This window comes from Cygnus atratus, chromosome 1, assembly GCF_013377495.2.
Source record: "Cygnus atratus isolate AKBS03 ecotype Queensland, Australia chromosome 1, CAtr_DNAZoo_HiC_assembly, whole genome shotgun sequence".
NCBI lineage: Eukaryota > Metazoa > Chordata > Aves > Anseriformes > Anatidae > Cygnus > Cygnus atratus.
In genome coordinates, this window is record NC_066362.1 from 21,224,897 (window position 1) to 21,242,117 (window position 17,221).

General features: G+C 36.9%; 1 protein-coding gene across 5 annotated transcripts; it reads right to left on the reverse strand.

Annotated features, from left to right (window-relative positions):
* Nucleotides 1-761: 761 nt before the first annotated feature.
* MLC1 (modulator of VRAC current 1) lies at nt 762-16,343 on the reverse strand. Of its 5 annotated transcripts, XM_035559333.1 has the most exons (11): nt 16,164-16,343; nt 14,197-14,286; nt 12,256-12,309; nt 12,064-12,165; nt 8,106-8,207; nt 6,962-7,033; nt 6,370-6,486; nt 4,197-4,253; nt 3,045-3,167; nt 2,790-2,957; nt 762-836 (listed from the first exon to the last, which is right to left on the reverse strand). In XM_035559333.1, exons 1-11 carry the CDS (start codon nt 16,341-16,343, stop codon nt 762-764), a joined length of 1,140 nt encoding a protein of 379 aa, XP_035415226.1. The 5 variants fall into 5 exon arrangements, with proteins under 5 accessions (XP_035415226.1, XP_035415228.1, XP_035415229.1 ...); XM_035559335.1 differs by lacking the exon at nt 14,197-14,286; XM_035559336.1 differs by lacking the exon at nt 12,064-12,165.
* Between the last annotated feature and the right edge of the window lie 878 nt (nt 16,344-17,221).

The following is a 17,221-nucleotide window of genomic DNA, read 5'->3' on the forward strand; positions in this document are numbered from 1 at the left end:
ATGAGTAAGGAAAATAAATGCAAAGTAACATACTTAAAAATACATCTTCATGTGTGAAAAAAAAAAATCTTTTCCTATCAGTAGTAGCTCCAGTTATTTGGCTGATTGTTTCTGTTTGTTGTTATTTTTTTCGTTTTGACTAGTGGATTTTGTGCTTGAACACTCTGAAAAAGTCCCTTCCTCCTTTAACAGTTCAGATACTGCAGCTTAATGGGAGCAAATACTTATTTTCACCTCTACAGTTAGAACATCAATCCACATTCTTCAGTTTCCACATAATAAAGACTTTTATTTATATAAAAGCAATGAGATGCAAAAGAACTTTACAACTCCTACAAAAGTGAAGTATAAGCAAAAAAACAATTATAACTTGTACACATAACTTTACAAAAGCATTTTATCAGTTACAGATTGCATAACTGCAGTTATAACAATCTCTTGCACATATATGAAACCTACTGTATATTGTCATATTTTATTTTGCTATCAGTATAAATTGATGTGAATCATTACCTTTGTTCCAATGGTATCTTTTAAAGCAAGACTAAGATACAGATACCAACAGAAAAGACGGATGTATTAAAAACATTATCAACATATTTCACAATGATTAGAAAGACATTATTTACTGTGTTACTCCTTGGCTCCTACCACTGTAACTATATTGCTGTTTATAAACTGAAAAGTTTTTAAACCTTAATTCAAACAATTGATTTGTTGTATTGGATTGTACTGTATTGGCTCCATTTTCAGAATCCAAGCTACTGAGCCATCTGCACCACAACTGCTTTCCAAGCTTTGTCTTTGTCAAAATCCTTTAAGGTATTATTGGAAACCTAAAAGGAAACAAATTTCCAACAAATGGAAATATGAAACAATACTTTGGTTAAAAACTGAAGTTTAAGCAATTAAACATCTGAGACAATCTGGGAGAATGTAAACATGAATGCTTACAGTATAAACTATTAAAATATTATACACATTGCAAATTGCATAGCTTTGTATATTGTACGGTATACATTTACAATAGACAAATATAATAACGTAAATTGTATAATACTTCAGACATTTGGGCCAATCAAACTTTGCCAAATTCCTGTTTTAATCACGTAACTCCAGCCCTCACAGTGCAACTGAAGCAAGATTTATCTACATACACGCAAGGAAAATAATGTCTTGCTTAAGGACACAGACTCCCGAAAAGCCAGAGACCTACACCTTTACCTGTAACATTATTCATGTGTTTAAATGCTACAAGGTATGCAAAAAAGTGTTGCTTTTCTGAAAAAATTTGCTCCTTTTAGCATTTGACTTGCACCTAATTGATCAGTGACTCACAAACAAGGCATACTTATGTAAATAATCCCCAGAAGAGAACTGTTCAGCCATGACATCACCTATGTTCAAAAATGTGACTTACAGCAGTGAAAATGCTGCTATGCTCCATCTTTTACACAGAACTTAATTCTCAGATCACAGATCCAAACAATCAGCAACCAACGCTGAAAGCCTTCAGCAGCCTGAGGGGAACTTAATTCCACAGCTTGCACTTTCCATTACCAGCTGTGAAATAGCTCTACTGAAATTCAATCCCTGCTTCCAGCACTTTCTATCCAGTGCTGTTTCTAGATGCTGTTTTCCAGATGCTCCTTCTAGAGTGGAGACTGAATACAGCACACCAACCTTTCCAATGCTGGACCAGCCATAGAGCAAGCACCCAGTTAACTGGATGATTTACTCTGCCCTGTTCTTTAAGAATATAGTGCTTTGCTCTGTAGAGAAGAGATGAGGAAAGCCTCAGGGCTAAATGTGCTGTATAGGCTGTATAGTGTTGTGCACTGTAGGAGCTGGATGTAATTAATCTATGCAGACTGAAGAAAGCTGGGTTTCCCCAGTCCCTGGAAAAGCACTCTAGCCCTGAAATACTGTATGAAAAGTGGTAACGGTAATACTGGTACCACCATGCTCAAAGAAAGTATTCACTAAATCTGTATCTGAAAGGATAGCTTAAGCATGTAAGTGCAAGAGGGAAATAAAGGCTATCAATTCCGACCTTCATCATCAACTTCAGTAGTATAGTTAGGACATGGCAAGAGCTGGGATTCCATACACCCTCCTCTGCTCTCTACTTCATACTGACCGGCACATGTAGCCACTCATGCAGCTTGCCAAGTGTTGTTCCTATGCTCCACGTTCCTAACAATTCCCATTTGCAGTTTAGGGAACTTAGAACTAACTTGGCTTAGTACATTCACTCCCCTACAGCAGACCTTACACAGTACAACTGTACTGACTACTGTCATTCCATAGTCCAAAACTTCTGTTTGCATTTTAAAGGTTAAGTCCACTCCTTTCTTAATAGATGGCTATCCCATTATCAGAGCACAGTCATGCAAGGCATCATCTTTTCTAAAGATTTGTGCTGACATATATAAATAACAACTATGGATCGTCATATGCAGTAGGACTACCATTTTATTTTAGTACAGTGATGGACTTTGTCCATAATTGGGAGCCCATAATACAAATAAGAACAGATCAGGGCCTTAATCTTACAACTGTTTTTCTCGTGACAGGACTTGTCACAAATATGATTCTGTCATACCACAGTTATCATTTGACCAGCTAAATGTTATCTATTTACATTGGAATTCACCACTATATTCACATCTTTACAGTTTTACACAGCAGCTTTTACTTGTGATCTGAGTTAACTAAACACAAAACATTACCAAAAAATATCATTTTTAATAAAGATTTTTAAATTTTATACTGGTGTAAATACATACCTCTGTTGTTCTGTATTCTTGTTTTTTAACCTGTGACTCTGCCCAGGACAAATCTTGAAGTTTCATTTTTGTCTTGTAATTTACACACTGTATTACAGTTCCAATAGTAAGGCATGCCTGAATTAGCAGCATCAACATCAGAAGTAACAGTAGTACATCATAAGATTGCTAAAAATAGAGACATGGATATCTTCATTCTTTTGTTGCTACTTTACTAGGTAGATGTTAATTTTCCAACTGCATAAAAATACATACTTTAACAGCAGGTGGATAATTTTTAAAGATGTCTACAACTTGCATGATACTGAAGGATAAGTATCCAGAAGCTGTGAACAACAATGGAGAGGTGACACTGCTAATGGCAATCAGAACCTCAACCTAAATAAAATAAGACAATAAATGATAAAGAGGGACAAAAACAAATAACAATTTTGGTTTGTTAGATGTATCTCCTTAAAGCAAGCATAACAGAAGAGCATAAAATTACACGAGACAAATCTTCACAGCCATTTACATTGTACAGAGATACAGAAGCAAGCTTTGAATAAATTAATTTTCCTAGCCAAAACACTGCTGTTTTGTAATTCATTTTCCATTTAAGATGTGTGACAAGTCTTTTGTCTAATTTTAAAAGTGTCTTTCATATGCAGATAGGGGAAACAATACCATATTTAGAGACCTAGTACAGAAGCATCATTTATTCTTCAGTTTGTATGAAACAATGAGAATTAACAGCATATACTGCAGACTTACAGCCTAAAATAACTATGCAAATAGATTTGAGTGCTTTGAGGCAATTTTATTGCAATACAATAGCAACCTAGCTTTCATTCAAGTATCATCCTACAGGATCAAATTCTGACTTCAGTTGTGGTCATGCATCATTACTGACTTAAGTATGGCTGCATGACTGTAACTTCGAGCAGATGTTTTAAGCAGACTTTACTACACATCTGGGACACTCATGGATTAAATGCACTCTACTGAACATTCTTTATTTTTGTTGCTAGTCATGCAGATCAAGAAGTTGTTTAAAATAGGTTCTAAGTCCAATACAGACTGCACATCTAATTTTCTTCTTTCAGAAATCACAGCACATAATGAAAAGGACCTCAGCTCAAGACCATGAAAGCAGTTCTGGGTGTACAATATGAAGTATTTCTTTTCCATTTAGCAATATCCATTCCCAAGGAACCAGTACAAAACCAAAAATAAACAAACAACAAATCCGTAGAATTCTTTCCTAGAATTGATGGAAGACTCCAAGGGAGCTACTGGATTTCTTTTCAGGAATATCAACTTACACTCTTGCTATAAATTTCTGTTGTATTTGTAAAAGTAACTAAAAACAAGTGGGCAAATGAGTATTACTACACTCTAATGACAAAATCCAAGGATTTTACTCACCAGACATTTACTTGGATATTCAGCAGCCACATGACTTGCAATGGCACTCGGAAAGCACTAAATATAACACAAGACAATAAAGTATAAAAAATAAATATTTACCTACTGGAAAATTACACAATCTACAACTGTGCAATCGTGATTCCCACTTGTTATAGATCACATCCTGAATTTCCTGAACCACATATTCTTTTTATGACACTATTGGTAATCAATTACTTAAATGGAGGTAAAACTAATATTCATTTAACTTACATTTAATGAGTATCATGCATTAAACCTACACAGACTGAAATACTACCCACAAAGCTTGATGCTTCTGCATGAAAACCTAAGGAACCCCACTGAACTTTGTGAGTTCTGCATTCTGAAGAACTTATTTATGATCTTTTCCCACTTTATACTGAGGAATTTTCCAGACATACGAGCCATATATAAATCTAGTGTTCACGGTCATCTTTCTGAACTTCTTCAGTTTGTTGCAAGCAGGGTAGCACAACATCCTTTATCACAGGATCACAGAATCATAGAATGGCTTGGGCTGGAAGGGACCTTGAAGACCATCTAATTCCTGTGCCATGGGCAGGGACACCTCCCACCAGACCAGGTTGCTCAAAGCCCCATTCAACCTGGCCTTGAATACTTCCAGGGATGGGGCATCCACAGCTTCTCTGGGCAACCTGTGCCAGTGCCTCATCAACCTCACAGTAAAGAATTTCTTCCAAAAAGCTTATCTAATTCTCCTCTCTTTTACTTTTAAACCACTCCCCCTTGTCCTTTCATTGCACTCCCTGACAAAGAGTCCCACCCCAGCCTTCCTGTAGGCCCCCTTTAGGTACTGGAAGGCTGCTATGAGGTCTCCCCAAGAGCCTTCTCTTCACCAGGGTGAACAACCCCAGCTCTCTCAGCCTGTCTTCATAGGATAGGTGCTCCAGCCCTCTGATCATCCTCTTGACCCTCCTCTGGACTCATTCTAATATGTCCATGTTCTTCTTGTGCGGGGGTCCCCAGAGCTGAATGCAGTACTTTAGGTGGGGTCTCACAAGAGCAGAGTAGAGGGGGAGAATCCCCTCCCTTGACCTGCTGGCTATGCTTCTTTTGATGCAGCCCAGGATACAGTTGGCTTTCTGGGCTGCAAGCGCACATTGCCTGCTCATGTTGAGCTTCTAATCCATCAACACCCCCAGGACCTTCTCATCAGAGCTGCTCTCAATCCATTCTCCATTCAGCCTGCATTTGTGTTTGGGATCACCCCAGCCCAGGTGCAGGACCTGGCACTTGGCCTTGTTGAACCCCATGAGGTTAACACAGGCCCACTTCTCAAGCCTGTCATGGTCCGTCTGGATGGCATCCCTTCCTTCCAGAGTGCCGACCACACCACACAGCTTGGTATCATTGGCAAAGTTGGTGAAGGTGCGTTCAGTCCCACTGTCCATGTCACTGACAAAGATGTTAAAGAGCACTGGTCCCAATATTGACCCCTGAGGAACACCAATTGTTCCTGATCTCCACCTGGACACTGACCCATTCACCACAACTCTTTGAGTGCAACCATCCAGCCAATTCCTTACCCACTGAGGTCCATCCACCAAAACCATGTCTCTGCAATTTAGAGACAAGGATATCATGGGAGACAGTGTCAAATGCTTTGCACAAACCCAGGTAGACAACATCAGTTGCAGATCCACCAATACTACAACCCCATCATAGAAGGCCACCAGATTTTTGGGGCATGATCTGCCCTTAGTGAATCTGTATTGACTGTCACCAATCACCAGACAACATGGCTTCACTAAGGGCAGATCATGCCCTTAGTGCTTTATGAATGCACTGCTCCTAGGTGCAGGCTACTACTTGTTACAAGGATTACCAATCAGTTTCAGGCTTTTAAGACCATTAATGCTGATGGGATAAATGTAACAATCTAGATTCTACCACACTGAAATTATACTCAACTTTATATTTTGCAGCCTGAAATAATTCTAAAAACTGGGACCTGTTTGACAGAAAACTTCCAATACTCTTGTTTTATTACTCACTTCCATCTTGTAAATCAAAATAGAACAACCACATTTCATAATATATTAAGTATAATGAGAACATTCTAGTAGAGAGAAAAAAAGAAAAATCAAAGGCGTTGTTTAAAAGAGTACATCAATTTTGCTCTACTTACAGCAACTAAGATCCAAAAGAATGTTACCGAAAGATATGGACCTGAGACTAGAACATCCATATTCAAAGCAATTATGCCACCAAATACTGATGAAATTCCAATAATCACCTCAATTACCTAAAACAAAGTAGAGCACACAAATTATTAACAGTGTATTTGAACACTAAATTTCCCTTCTGCATATAAAAAAGAACACACTGGAAGAAAAAAAGAATGCTTTTGTGCTATTAGATATGCAAAAAGTCAATGTTTTGCAGATATAAAATATGGCAAAACTCCCGCTGGCTTAAATGAAAACAAGATTAGCTTCAGTATACATATTTATACTCTATTTTATTAGCTCCACTAAACAGTTCAGTTCACAATACTTATCTTTAAGTCATTAAGTAGTCTTCTTCCTATTGTACAGGGCAGTTACTATTTATCTTGCAATATTGTAAAAGGAAGCATTTTAGGATGTATCTGGTATTTCTGACTCTAAATCTGTTCTTTCAGTTCTTACCTACATTGAACTGTTTCTGACTTTAAAGGAGTTTAGCACTTACAACAATGAAATAACAAATTGATTTAATGAAAGAAAACGAGTACTTACTGAGTATGACTTCAGAATTCGAGTAGGAAAGCTGACATTGCTTGTAACAATGGTACTGTCATATGCAGTATTCTAGAGGGGAATAAAAATCATGACTGAGGAAACATGCAAAGCAATACATTTATTCTAATATGCTGTGGAATCTGTTATAAATCCTAGAGATGGTAGACAACATCTGGTTGGTCCACCAGAACCACCAGTGACACACTGCAGTGTTTGCCAGTGTTAGACCATCAGTGTCAGACCACTGAAAACAAGTGAGGTAGTTCCACATTAGCTGTTACGCTGCTTAACAGTGAAATATGCTCATCTCCTCTCCCTTTCCACCTTCAAAATACATACTTTGTTCCTGATCCTTCCAAAGTTCTTTCAGATTTTCAGAAATCTTTCAGAATCTTTCAGATTTTGCGGACATGGATAAACAGTAACTGAAGGAGGACAGTTTACAACATGACTTTATCTAGCAAGCAATGCTTCCACTGGAACACAAAATGGCATAGCACACATATTTGCTTCATTATTAGGTAAAGGAAATAATGTAGAAAAGAGGGTGTGATTTGGGAGACCGATTATGAACAAAGACAATTTTATCTATAGCCCCAAACTGTGGGTTGGAACTAGATGATCCTTGAGGTCCCTTCCAACCCAGGCCATTCAACGATTCTATGAAATCCTGAAGACAATATTAATTGTCCAGACACCACCAAATCAGCGTACATGACAGATACCATCTCCACTTCATGCATCAAAAAGGCATTGCTTGCATACATAAAAGTCACAGTATTCTAATGTTTCATACTTCATGAAGTTTTGTTTTACAAAATATGAATAAAACATTTGCCATGCCTGTTCATAAAATATTCACACAGCCCCACGCTGCATAATTGCAGTAGTTCATTTTGCAGAGGGTCCACTGAACTCTTAAAGACAGAAGAGGCTATCACTGTTTAGTACAGTACGTTTAATTACTGTTTAAATCTAGTTTTATAATGTTCAAACCTAATTTTACCATGAAATATGATATGATAAACCAGAGTCACCAGTAACTTGTTAACATACATAATATACGAAAAATCTAATATTTTTTAGGTTACTTGGAAAAAACAGCAAAATACAATGAATTCCAATTTTTAAGGGTACCTACTTTCTTTCGCATACAGCAGTCTTCAGTAGATCTAGCTGAAATGATCACGGTAGTTGCCATGAAGATTTCCAGCAGAATAAGCAGAATCAAGTTGAAATTTATCTGTCAGTAGAATCCCAGACAAAAGAGTTATATCTTCCATATTAAAAGTAAACAAGGGGGTGGGATCCAGCTGTTTTCTCTGACATTTAGATGTATCTATTAATTATGTACTTTTTAAAATGTTTTTTTTTTCATTTTTGATGAATTTCTAGGACAGCACTTAGTTGCCTACATAATACTTAGAATGCCTAACCCGAGAAAGATGTTTATTTCACTTATTGAAATAATCTGCCTGAAGAAGAGTGCATTATTGTCTTCCAAAAGACAGTGTTAATACATGGGGGATGTTACTAGGTACTCTTGCATTTTGCAGGACCTCCCATGTGAAACCAGAACTCTGCTGCAAATCATGAAAGATTCATAGGAACAGAAAGAAGACAAACAAGAGGGAGTTTGACTAGCCCAAGGGCTAAGGAAATCCACTGGGAGAGAAGAAGGGCCACAGGCTTCCAATCCCTACACAGCAAATCACGCAGTGCTGAATGAAAACGCATTCCAAAGAACTGGACCAAGAGTCCTAGCTCTGTGTTCTGCCTCATGCTAGTAAAGCACTGATGAACACTCTTCATGATTTTACAACTCCTGCAGGTCTAACAGATTACATTATTGTACAAAAACGAGGATGCTGCCATTCCTCCTGCCATTGTTCATCTTCAGGACATGAATATGTGAATGGAATACTTAACGTCCTCTTTGGATCCTTATCTACCTCTTTTCGTGAGACAATACCTGCTCTACATGGGTTTGATTGATCATTTTTTAGAGGCATGCAAGTTAGGCAGTGTAGATCTCCCTGTGGAAGTCTTCAGAAGCACCGTGTTCTTCCAGCGGCAGCCCAAGAAAATATGTGATGGTTAGGTCTGGCCATTGGGCAAAGTACCGAAAGTTTAAGGAGAACTAACCCCATTCAGAACCAATATAATTGTAGCAAACTGTTGTTCAATGAACTATATTGCTTCCTCATGTCAGACCTGCTCTGGGATGATCAAATCTAAATTCTCCTTTGACATGAATCTTGCAGCGTAGGTTTTGGGCTTGTTTGTTTGTTTGCTTGCATTTCTGTTGTTGTTTTGAAAACGATCATACGTGGCAGATTTGAGAGGCTTTTTTGTACTGAAATCCATCCTTCTCAAAAAAACACAACTGTGTTCCTTGCAGGACACAACAGACTGTACAGTTGTGCTAGAGCCACAAACAGCAATAAATATCATAGTGGTAAGCTTCTAGGAAAAGTGCTAGATGAAGAATAAAGACATTATTTGGCAAAAGGAGAGGTGTCAAACATGTGGCCTACAGAACAATTTAATCCAGCCTGTAAATTCCCATGATTTAGATGTGTTTTGACACATAGCACTGGTAGTGACGTGGGCTGGCAAGGCCACGTTATACAGTGCAGTGCCAAGTAGATACACAAGTTTGGGTCCAGAAGCACCATAACTACATGGACACACTAGCTCATTTAGTGTTAGCTATAAGAAAATAACAGAAATCAAAGAAAAACAGTAAATAAAATATAATTTTTTAAATTTAAATTTTATCTTTCCAGTATTTTTTCTGATGTGTCTAGAATATCAGAGTATTCCATTTGCAAAATTAATTCAATGTCCTTAGACCAAAGTAAAAATATCAACAGTTTTGAAGTTTGGGTGTTATTCTATTTGTACTTTTTAAACAGAAATACAGCTAAAGGTAGAAGTAAATACCTTTTCAAACCATCTATAACAATGGGAAAATCAATGTTAGATTTCAAAGTACTATAGAAAACTCTCTATAACTACCATTCCAGATAGAGAGAACCGTGTAAGCTACATCCTTAACCCCCTTCTATGACTAAGGAACATGCAAGTGCAACTGGGTAGAAAATAGTGGATCATCACAACCTTAATTCAAGTTGCTCTGAACCTGCACCAGGTAGTAAAAATGTGGTTTATACATAAAGCATAGAACTCAGTTCAAAATGTATGTGATTTCATTTCACTATAGTTTTTTTAAACATACATTTAATATGATTTGAGATATCTTAACAGATGTTCCAAGCCATCTCCACAGGTCTGACAAATAATGACAGAGAACCTAGAAGAGACTGATGCCCTCCTGCATCAGTAGCCGGAGCGAGGCAGGATAAGCCACTCCACAGCTAACTGGGATGCACACTTATGGTTAGGTAACCGAACCAAGCAGCTACACTCCAGCATCTCCATGCACCCACATCTTCTAAGCTTCCGCCTCTGTCAGTGGCAATGGCATCTATACAGACAGCAGAGGGCGCCCAGAAAGCTACTCAGCCAACCATTTGGGGCTCAGTATTACTGGCTGCTGGTGCCATCTGGAATACTGAATCATATTGAACATGCTTGCGTGAATGGTGTGGTGCACAGTGAGTCCCCTGAGCCCACCTTTCCTGGGCAGACACAGCCCCCACTGACAGGGCCGTTATCCCGTCTACACACCTGTCTACGTGCAGAACCCAGAGGAACACATCCCACCAATCACAGGGACAAATCTCCTATATCTAAAGCCAAGACCACTTGAATTCCAGTGATCTGACTGTCCGGTGTTAAATCTCCACAGCTCTTACTGACCTCAATACCTGGTCCCTGAAAATGAGGCCAGCTGCACAGAAATATGAACCTGGAATTAGTTACTAATTTTAAAAGCAGGTTTGTAAGTATTGACCTAATATTCCATGCTTTTTACAGGGAAGCAAACACAATTAATTTAAAAGTTCAGCATCTGTGAAATCTGGAGCTAACCAGATGTTATTAAAATAGCATAGCTAGCTCTAAAGCAAACTCTGTATTATTCTTCTGTTAAGAAGTCTTCTGTTAGTAACACCAGTTTAGATCTCCTATATTATTATAGGGAGCTGTTATTATTGCTGAGCTACTACTATCACAACAGCTGATACAATGCTGGGAGAAGAAATGAACAATAGCAAATGATAGCAGTCATTGACCTTCATACGAAATGTATGACGTAGTTTTATCAAGCACTGCTGTTCTGTGATAGAGCATTTATCAAGAGTAAGTATTTATCAAGAGTATATTTATCAAAAGTAACAATAACACCTACTGCTATATTACTCATTCTTACACATCATGTTCTTATATAGTGTAGAGGTTTCAGAACATTTTACCATAGCCAAAAAAAAAAAAAAAACCACTATAGTTTTACTTTTTGGTTTAGCCTACCAAAGACAAGTGTCAAAAGGCTGTGATTCCAAAACAGAACTTTTCCCAGCATGAAATACATGTGCTTCAAATAACATTCACAGCTGCCTTCTCTTTGTTCATCATGTATGGGAAAAATGTTCATCAAAAGTTTCTTTCCTGGTGACCTCAGAAGCAAAACTATACACTGTAGAAGATCCAAGAAAGGATTACACTTAATCTGAAATGTCCTAGAAGTTGCACTTTTTTTGACACACTCTCACGTCAGTAGAATTCAACCCTGAAAATTGATTTATCTACAGCAGAAGTACTAAATCACTTTTTTCTCTTCTGATCCTACTCTAAAAAAAATAGAAATTACCACAGTTAACAGAAAAGTAAACAGTCAGTTGATTAAACTGGATCACCTTTGAAAATCTAATTCATGCTTTTGAACTTAAAATACAAGACAGGAAAGTTATTTCTATATTAATCTCCAGTAAATTAGCTGTACTGTGCATCTTTTATCCATAGAAGGTTTTATATCCGATGTCAATTTTCAGGTCTTTTCTTACTCCAAAAGGTAAAGTTACTGCTTAGACGATCTCTCTAGATTGAGAACAGTGTAGTCACGTTATCTCCACTTTTTTTTTTTTTTTTAATAAGGATAAATGTAGCATTAATTAGTAATTGTTTAGGTAACTTACATTTATAGCTGATGGATTTAGGACAAGTTTGCATCCAAACCAAATTAAACATGTTGTTGTAACCGCAAATGTAGAGACAAACAGAATCTGAAAATTGGGTATCTGTAAAACAGTTTCAGAAAGGATTTCTCTCTCATTTTAACAACAGGAGAAAAAAATATATATAACTGCCAATAAAAATCTCATACTTACCACATTAATTTTATTCCTTGCTATAGCAAAGCTCACAACTGCTGAAGGAATACACTGGGAAAATTAAAAGAGAAGACTAGTGGGATATTCTGCACAAAGAATTTTCTATACATGGTTTTTATTGGGTCTGATTTAATATTACGGTTAATAATTGGACAAACAGAAGGTCTGAAGCTCTGAGGAAAGACTGTCGCTCTTGTCTGAGCTCATTAATTACATTTGGTATCTGAGGATTACCAGAGGTTTAAAAGAGCCTTCCATACCCCTCAGTTTTGACTAGCTACCCGGTACAATGTGATGAGTAAAGGAAAGAAAGAAAGTCTTTTACGAGGCATTTCACGCCTTTGTTAGTTCAAATTAACTATAGAAGGCATGAGATCCTTAAACAGGAAAAGAAAAACACAGCTACTCCTAGACTTGGCCTCCACATTCTTTTAAAAAGAGAGTGTCATGGTTGTTGAAACTAGAATTTGGCCAATCTCAACCACACAGTTCCAAAGAACCTTGTAAAAACTGATCTGCTGAGTCATATTGCATTTTAAGAACAGTGCCTAGGACCTCCACGTTACTCTCACTAGGAAACTTTCACTGCATAATGGCAGAGCTACATGGAAAAATCCCACATAAAGGAAAAGTTTTACAAAGTAATTTCTCTAACCTCTAGCTGCTCTGCATCACAATTGATATGTTACTATTACAGATCCAACTCTATTTTCCACAAATATGTAATGTTAGCAACATATTTATAAGCAAAATAAAAATATACTAAACTAAAATTATTGAAAAGATTTCCATGTTAAATGATTGTGTAACAAACGCTGCATTTCTTCACTAATTATCTTTTCGCACATCTGAGCAGTGATGGTTAACAATGGAACCACTACGAATAGATTAACATGAACATTTAAAATTTTTGGCAGCACTTCCTTAATGCCTAACCAACCTCTATTTAACCTCATGAAAAGATACATTTCAGTCCTGGATGCCCCTGAGTCTCTAGAACATCACTTGATGATGTTTAGGTGACTGAGTTCTACTCCTGGTCAAGATAGCCAATAAGGTCTAGAGAGCAATGCTGCTCTTCCTAAACGAGCCAGTGGTCATTTATAGAGCTATACAGCTCTCTAGGCTCTTCCAACTGCATTGCCTCCATTATCTCTGGAAATTCTCAATAAATACAAGGTTTAAAGAGACAAAATTTGGGGCAGAGAAAGGTAACTACAGTAACTCAGTAACCACATTAGTGTTGCAGAGCATAACAGATGAGTGAAGTCATTAACTTCAAAAACTGCTTCTGCTTTATTCTAACACCTCTAGCAGAAACCTAAGTGACAATTCATTCACGGAGCAACTGCTGGGACTTGTTTAAAATAAAGCATTAGCCGTACATCTAACTTAAAACAAATCCACAGGTCAAGTTGCCAAAAAAGCAATGGTGGAACAGAATCCTGCCATGAACAAAGCAAGTACATCAGACTAATCTTATGCACAAAGATCTAAAGTGTAGGTTAAGCATATATATAAATACATAAGTAAGACAAATATGATTTGGATATTATCACAAAATATGCCAAAAAACATAATACTTTGAAATACAATCTGAAATACTTCTGACAGTATTCAGGCAAGAAATTCCCTAAATATAAAGCAGTGCAAATTTTCTTAAAATCAGGCACAGAAAAAACATTCATGCAGATAATTACTGGCTGCCCATGGTAAGCTGGTTAACAAAAATGGTAGCACAAATCACTGTCTGTGAAAATGGCTACTCCCTTACCCATGGGAAGAAAACTCACTTAATGAACTGTTAAATAAGATTGTATATTCCATAAAGAAAGTTAGTAGTAAAAAGACAGATGAAATAAAAAGAAATGAAATCCACACAAAGTATTTACTGATTTTGCTGTCAAACAGCCACAGCAAATAATTAAGAATGCTTACTGAACCTGCTGCACAACGTAAATAATCCATTTCAGATGGAAAAATATTTCCCAGATACAGTGAAAATCCAGAAGTAATAAGGAGGCAAGTCTGCAAAGCAACAAATAATATAAATTAATACAAATAAAACTATTTGTAAAAAAGAAGTCAGGAATTCCTTTCAAATTGAGCTACTGATGTACATGTAATAACGCACTCTTTGTGTTAATAATTTTGAAGCAAAATACCAAAGCATGTTGAGTTCTGAAAAATATATTTTGCTGTTTACCAAGACCTAATGCTGAACAATACAAGCATGTTTGAATCAAGTACTGTGTCCTGAGCTGGCAAATACGCTCAAAAGGTAATTGCAGAGGGTTCGACAGCAAAAAAATGTTTCAGAAAACTCAACTAAGCCTCTACTTTACATTCCCTGTTTGGCTCCACCAATATTCATGATTTATGTGGGCAGCCAGGCAATTACCAATGAGAACACAGCAACAGGAATAATATTAGGATATATTGATGAAGGTCCTTCCACCTATATTAGTCTCCCTCCAAACTACCTTACCACCCTCATCTAGTGGCATAACCATAAATGCTCAACTCCTGCTGTTCCCTTGCCAACCATTCTATTTATTCCATAATTATATCTGAGTTAAACTTCCAGCATTAAATCATTTATTCTTTTTGCTTGTTTGTTGTTGTTGTTTGTTTGTTTTCCTTTGAGTACACATTTCTTCAAAGGGGTTGGGAAAGATGAGACAGAATGGCTCTTCTTTCTTGTTTGGATATTTTGTTCATGTCACAAAGTTCTCGGGGGGTCTTTAAAAAGTCCTCATCAAAAGACAGATCAGAGAAAATAAGGATAGCATATGTGTGTATGAGCACACACATTCACACAGAATTATGGCACACTGGAAGAACAGTATTTATAGAACACAACTTGAAATTGTGCTTGAAGCATACTGAATTGTTCTGCACAAGAGCAGCCTATACCCTCAGCCACTTTGATGTCGATCTATATATACATTGCAACTGCTGCCCTGAACATGCTTCTTTTTGCCATGGAAGGAAATGCTTCTGTTGCTTAGCATACAGATACTGAGAAATTTTAATTCAAAGAAAACCAGCTCTTAATTTTCTCTTTCTTTTTGTGTAACAGTACATCTGAAAGGAAACCCAAGTTTCACAGACTGTCAGGATGGAAAAATGTTCAGCTGTTTCCTCGAAAATAAGGCACTACTTCTACTCACTGTGCAAAAATAAGTAATTACTGTATTAACAGTGAAACATAATAGATCTTACAAAAATTATTCTTCAAAACACACCAGATGACAGAAAAAGAAAAAAAAATGACTTAATTGTAATTGCTATAATGAACTTTAATTATCTTGGCTCAGAACATGGAGTACCACGATGCATGGGCAAGATCAGTGTCCGGTGACTCTAGAGCAGTGACACAAAAATTCAAACCACTATGATGTTCATGTAAGAAACAGAAGTACGTCACTCACTACATGAAAATTACATCAAATAACCCCATGACCATTGAAAACAGCAGAACTTGGCAATTAAATATCATATACATTTTTAATGCCAAAATGCTATCATGCCAAGTAAAGTACTTTATCTTAAAATAACACATATGATCAGGATACTTGACAAAAAGGCATTGCTAATACATACAAATGGATTGATTAAAACCACCACAAAATTGGTTAAAACCACCACAATCACTCTGTTTAATATTAAAGACAGCCTTTGTATAGCATATTTAGTCAGTGCAAAATGATACAAAGAGTAACATTAGTCACACTAAGAGTTACACTATAAATTTGCAAAATATGTTGCTTTCTGTACAACTGTTTATATTCAATACCATCAGTGATGAAATTGTGACTCCTCTAATGATCCAAAAGAGGATAGATTCCAGGGTACTAAGACCTCCCTTACACTTTTAAATTTTCTATATTCAAAGTACTTACGCCCATCAGTAAAGAAAAGATCCATGTTCTGTAAATAAAGCAAGGATGCAGCCGCTTTGATAGCTGAAGGTCACTGGATTTGATATCTGGTACATAATTTCCATTCTCTTGCTTTCCCCGCTCCAAAGTCGGCATTCTGTCATAGCTAAATTCTTCTCTGTAACCTTCTTCCCTGGTCATAACACTTCGCAAAAGCAATTAAATAATAATGGCAATGCTAATGATGAAGAAAGACCAAAAATATAACTTAGTTTCTTCACATATTCAGATCAGTGCTCAACTATTATTTTTGTCTATTTAAGATAAAATTAAAAAGTAGTACTAGTACTAAGCTGCATTGAAATATGCAGGTTTAAAAGAACTTACCTGCACACAGTAACTAAATTACATCCTGTAGCCACGGTTCATAATAATACAATATAAATACCAACAAAATGAAAGTTTGTGCACCTATGACAGCTCAACAGACTTTTATTGTAATATCTAAAAAATATCTTTGGAAGTAACTCTATAATCAAAGTATTCCCCACCCCCTTAAAAAAAATGCAGGACAGAAAAAGATTTTTAAACATGCTTGGATGTTAACATTTGATTGTAAAACTAATTGGGCATCTAAAATGATAGACGTCACTATGACTCCGATGAACTCATATAATCACGGTAACTCAGCTACAGCAAACTTTTTCTGTCTTATCAAGTATCAACCATTTTCTGTCTTATCAAGTATCAACCATTTTGCTTGTTCACTTTGCCCTTTTCTGTTCATCCCACTGCTTGCCAAACTGTTCAAATACCTTGAGTACCTTGCATTAAAGTTCCTGCACATTTTTCAACTGTTAAAAACCTTCATGCTTACCTTTGACTGAAAAGTTAACTGTCAGTTTAAAAGAGCCTTGTGAACACAGCTGCCTGTACACTTTGTGATCTTCTCACCGCTCAGTGAGTCATGCCGTCTTTGAAAAGTTCTCCCTTACGCTTTGGCTTTCAACAACATCTATTCAGATAGGGAACAAAAGCGCAGCAAAAACTTCAGTTAGGCCAGGGAACAGGAAAATGCC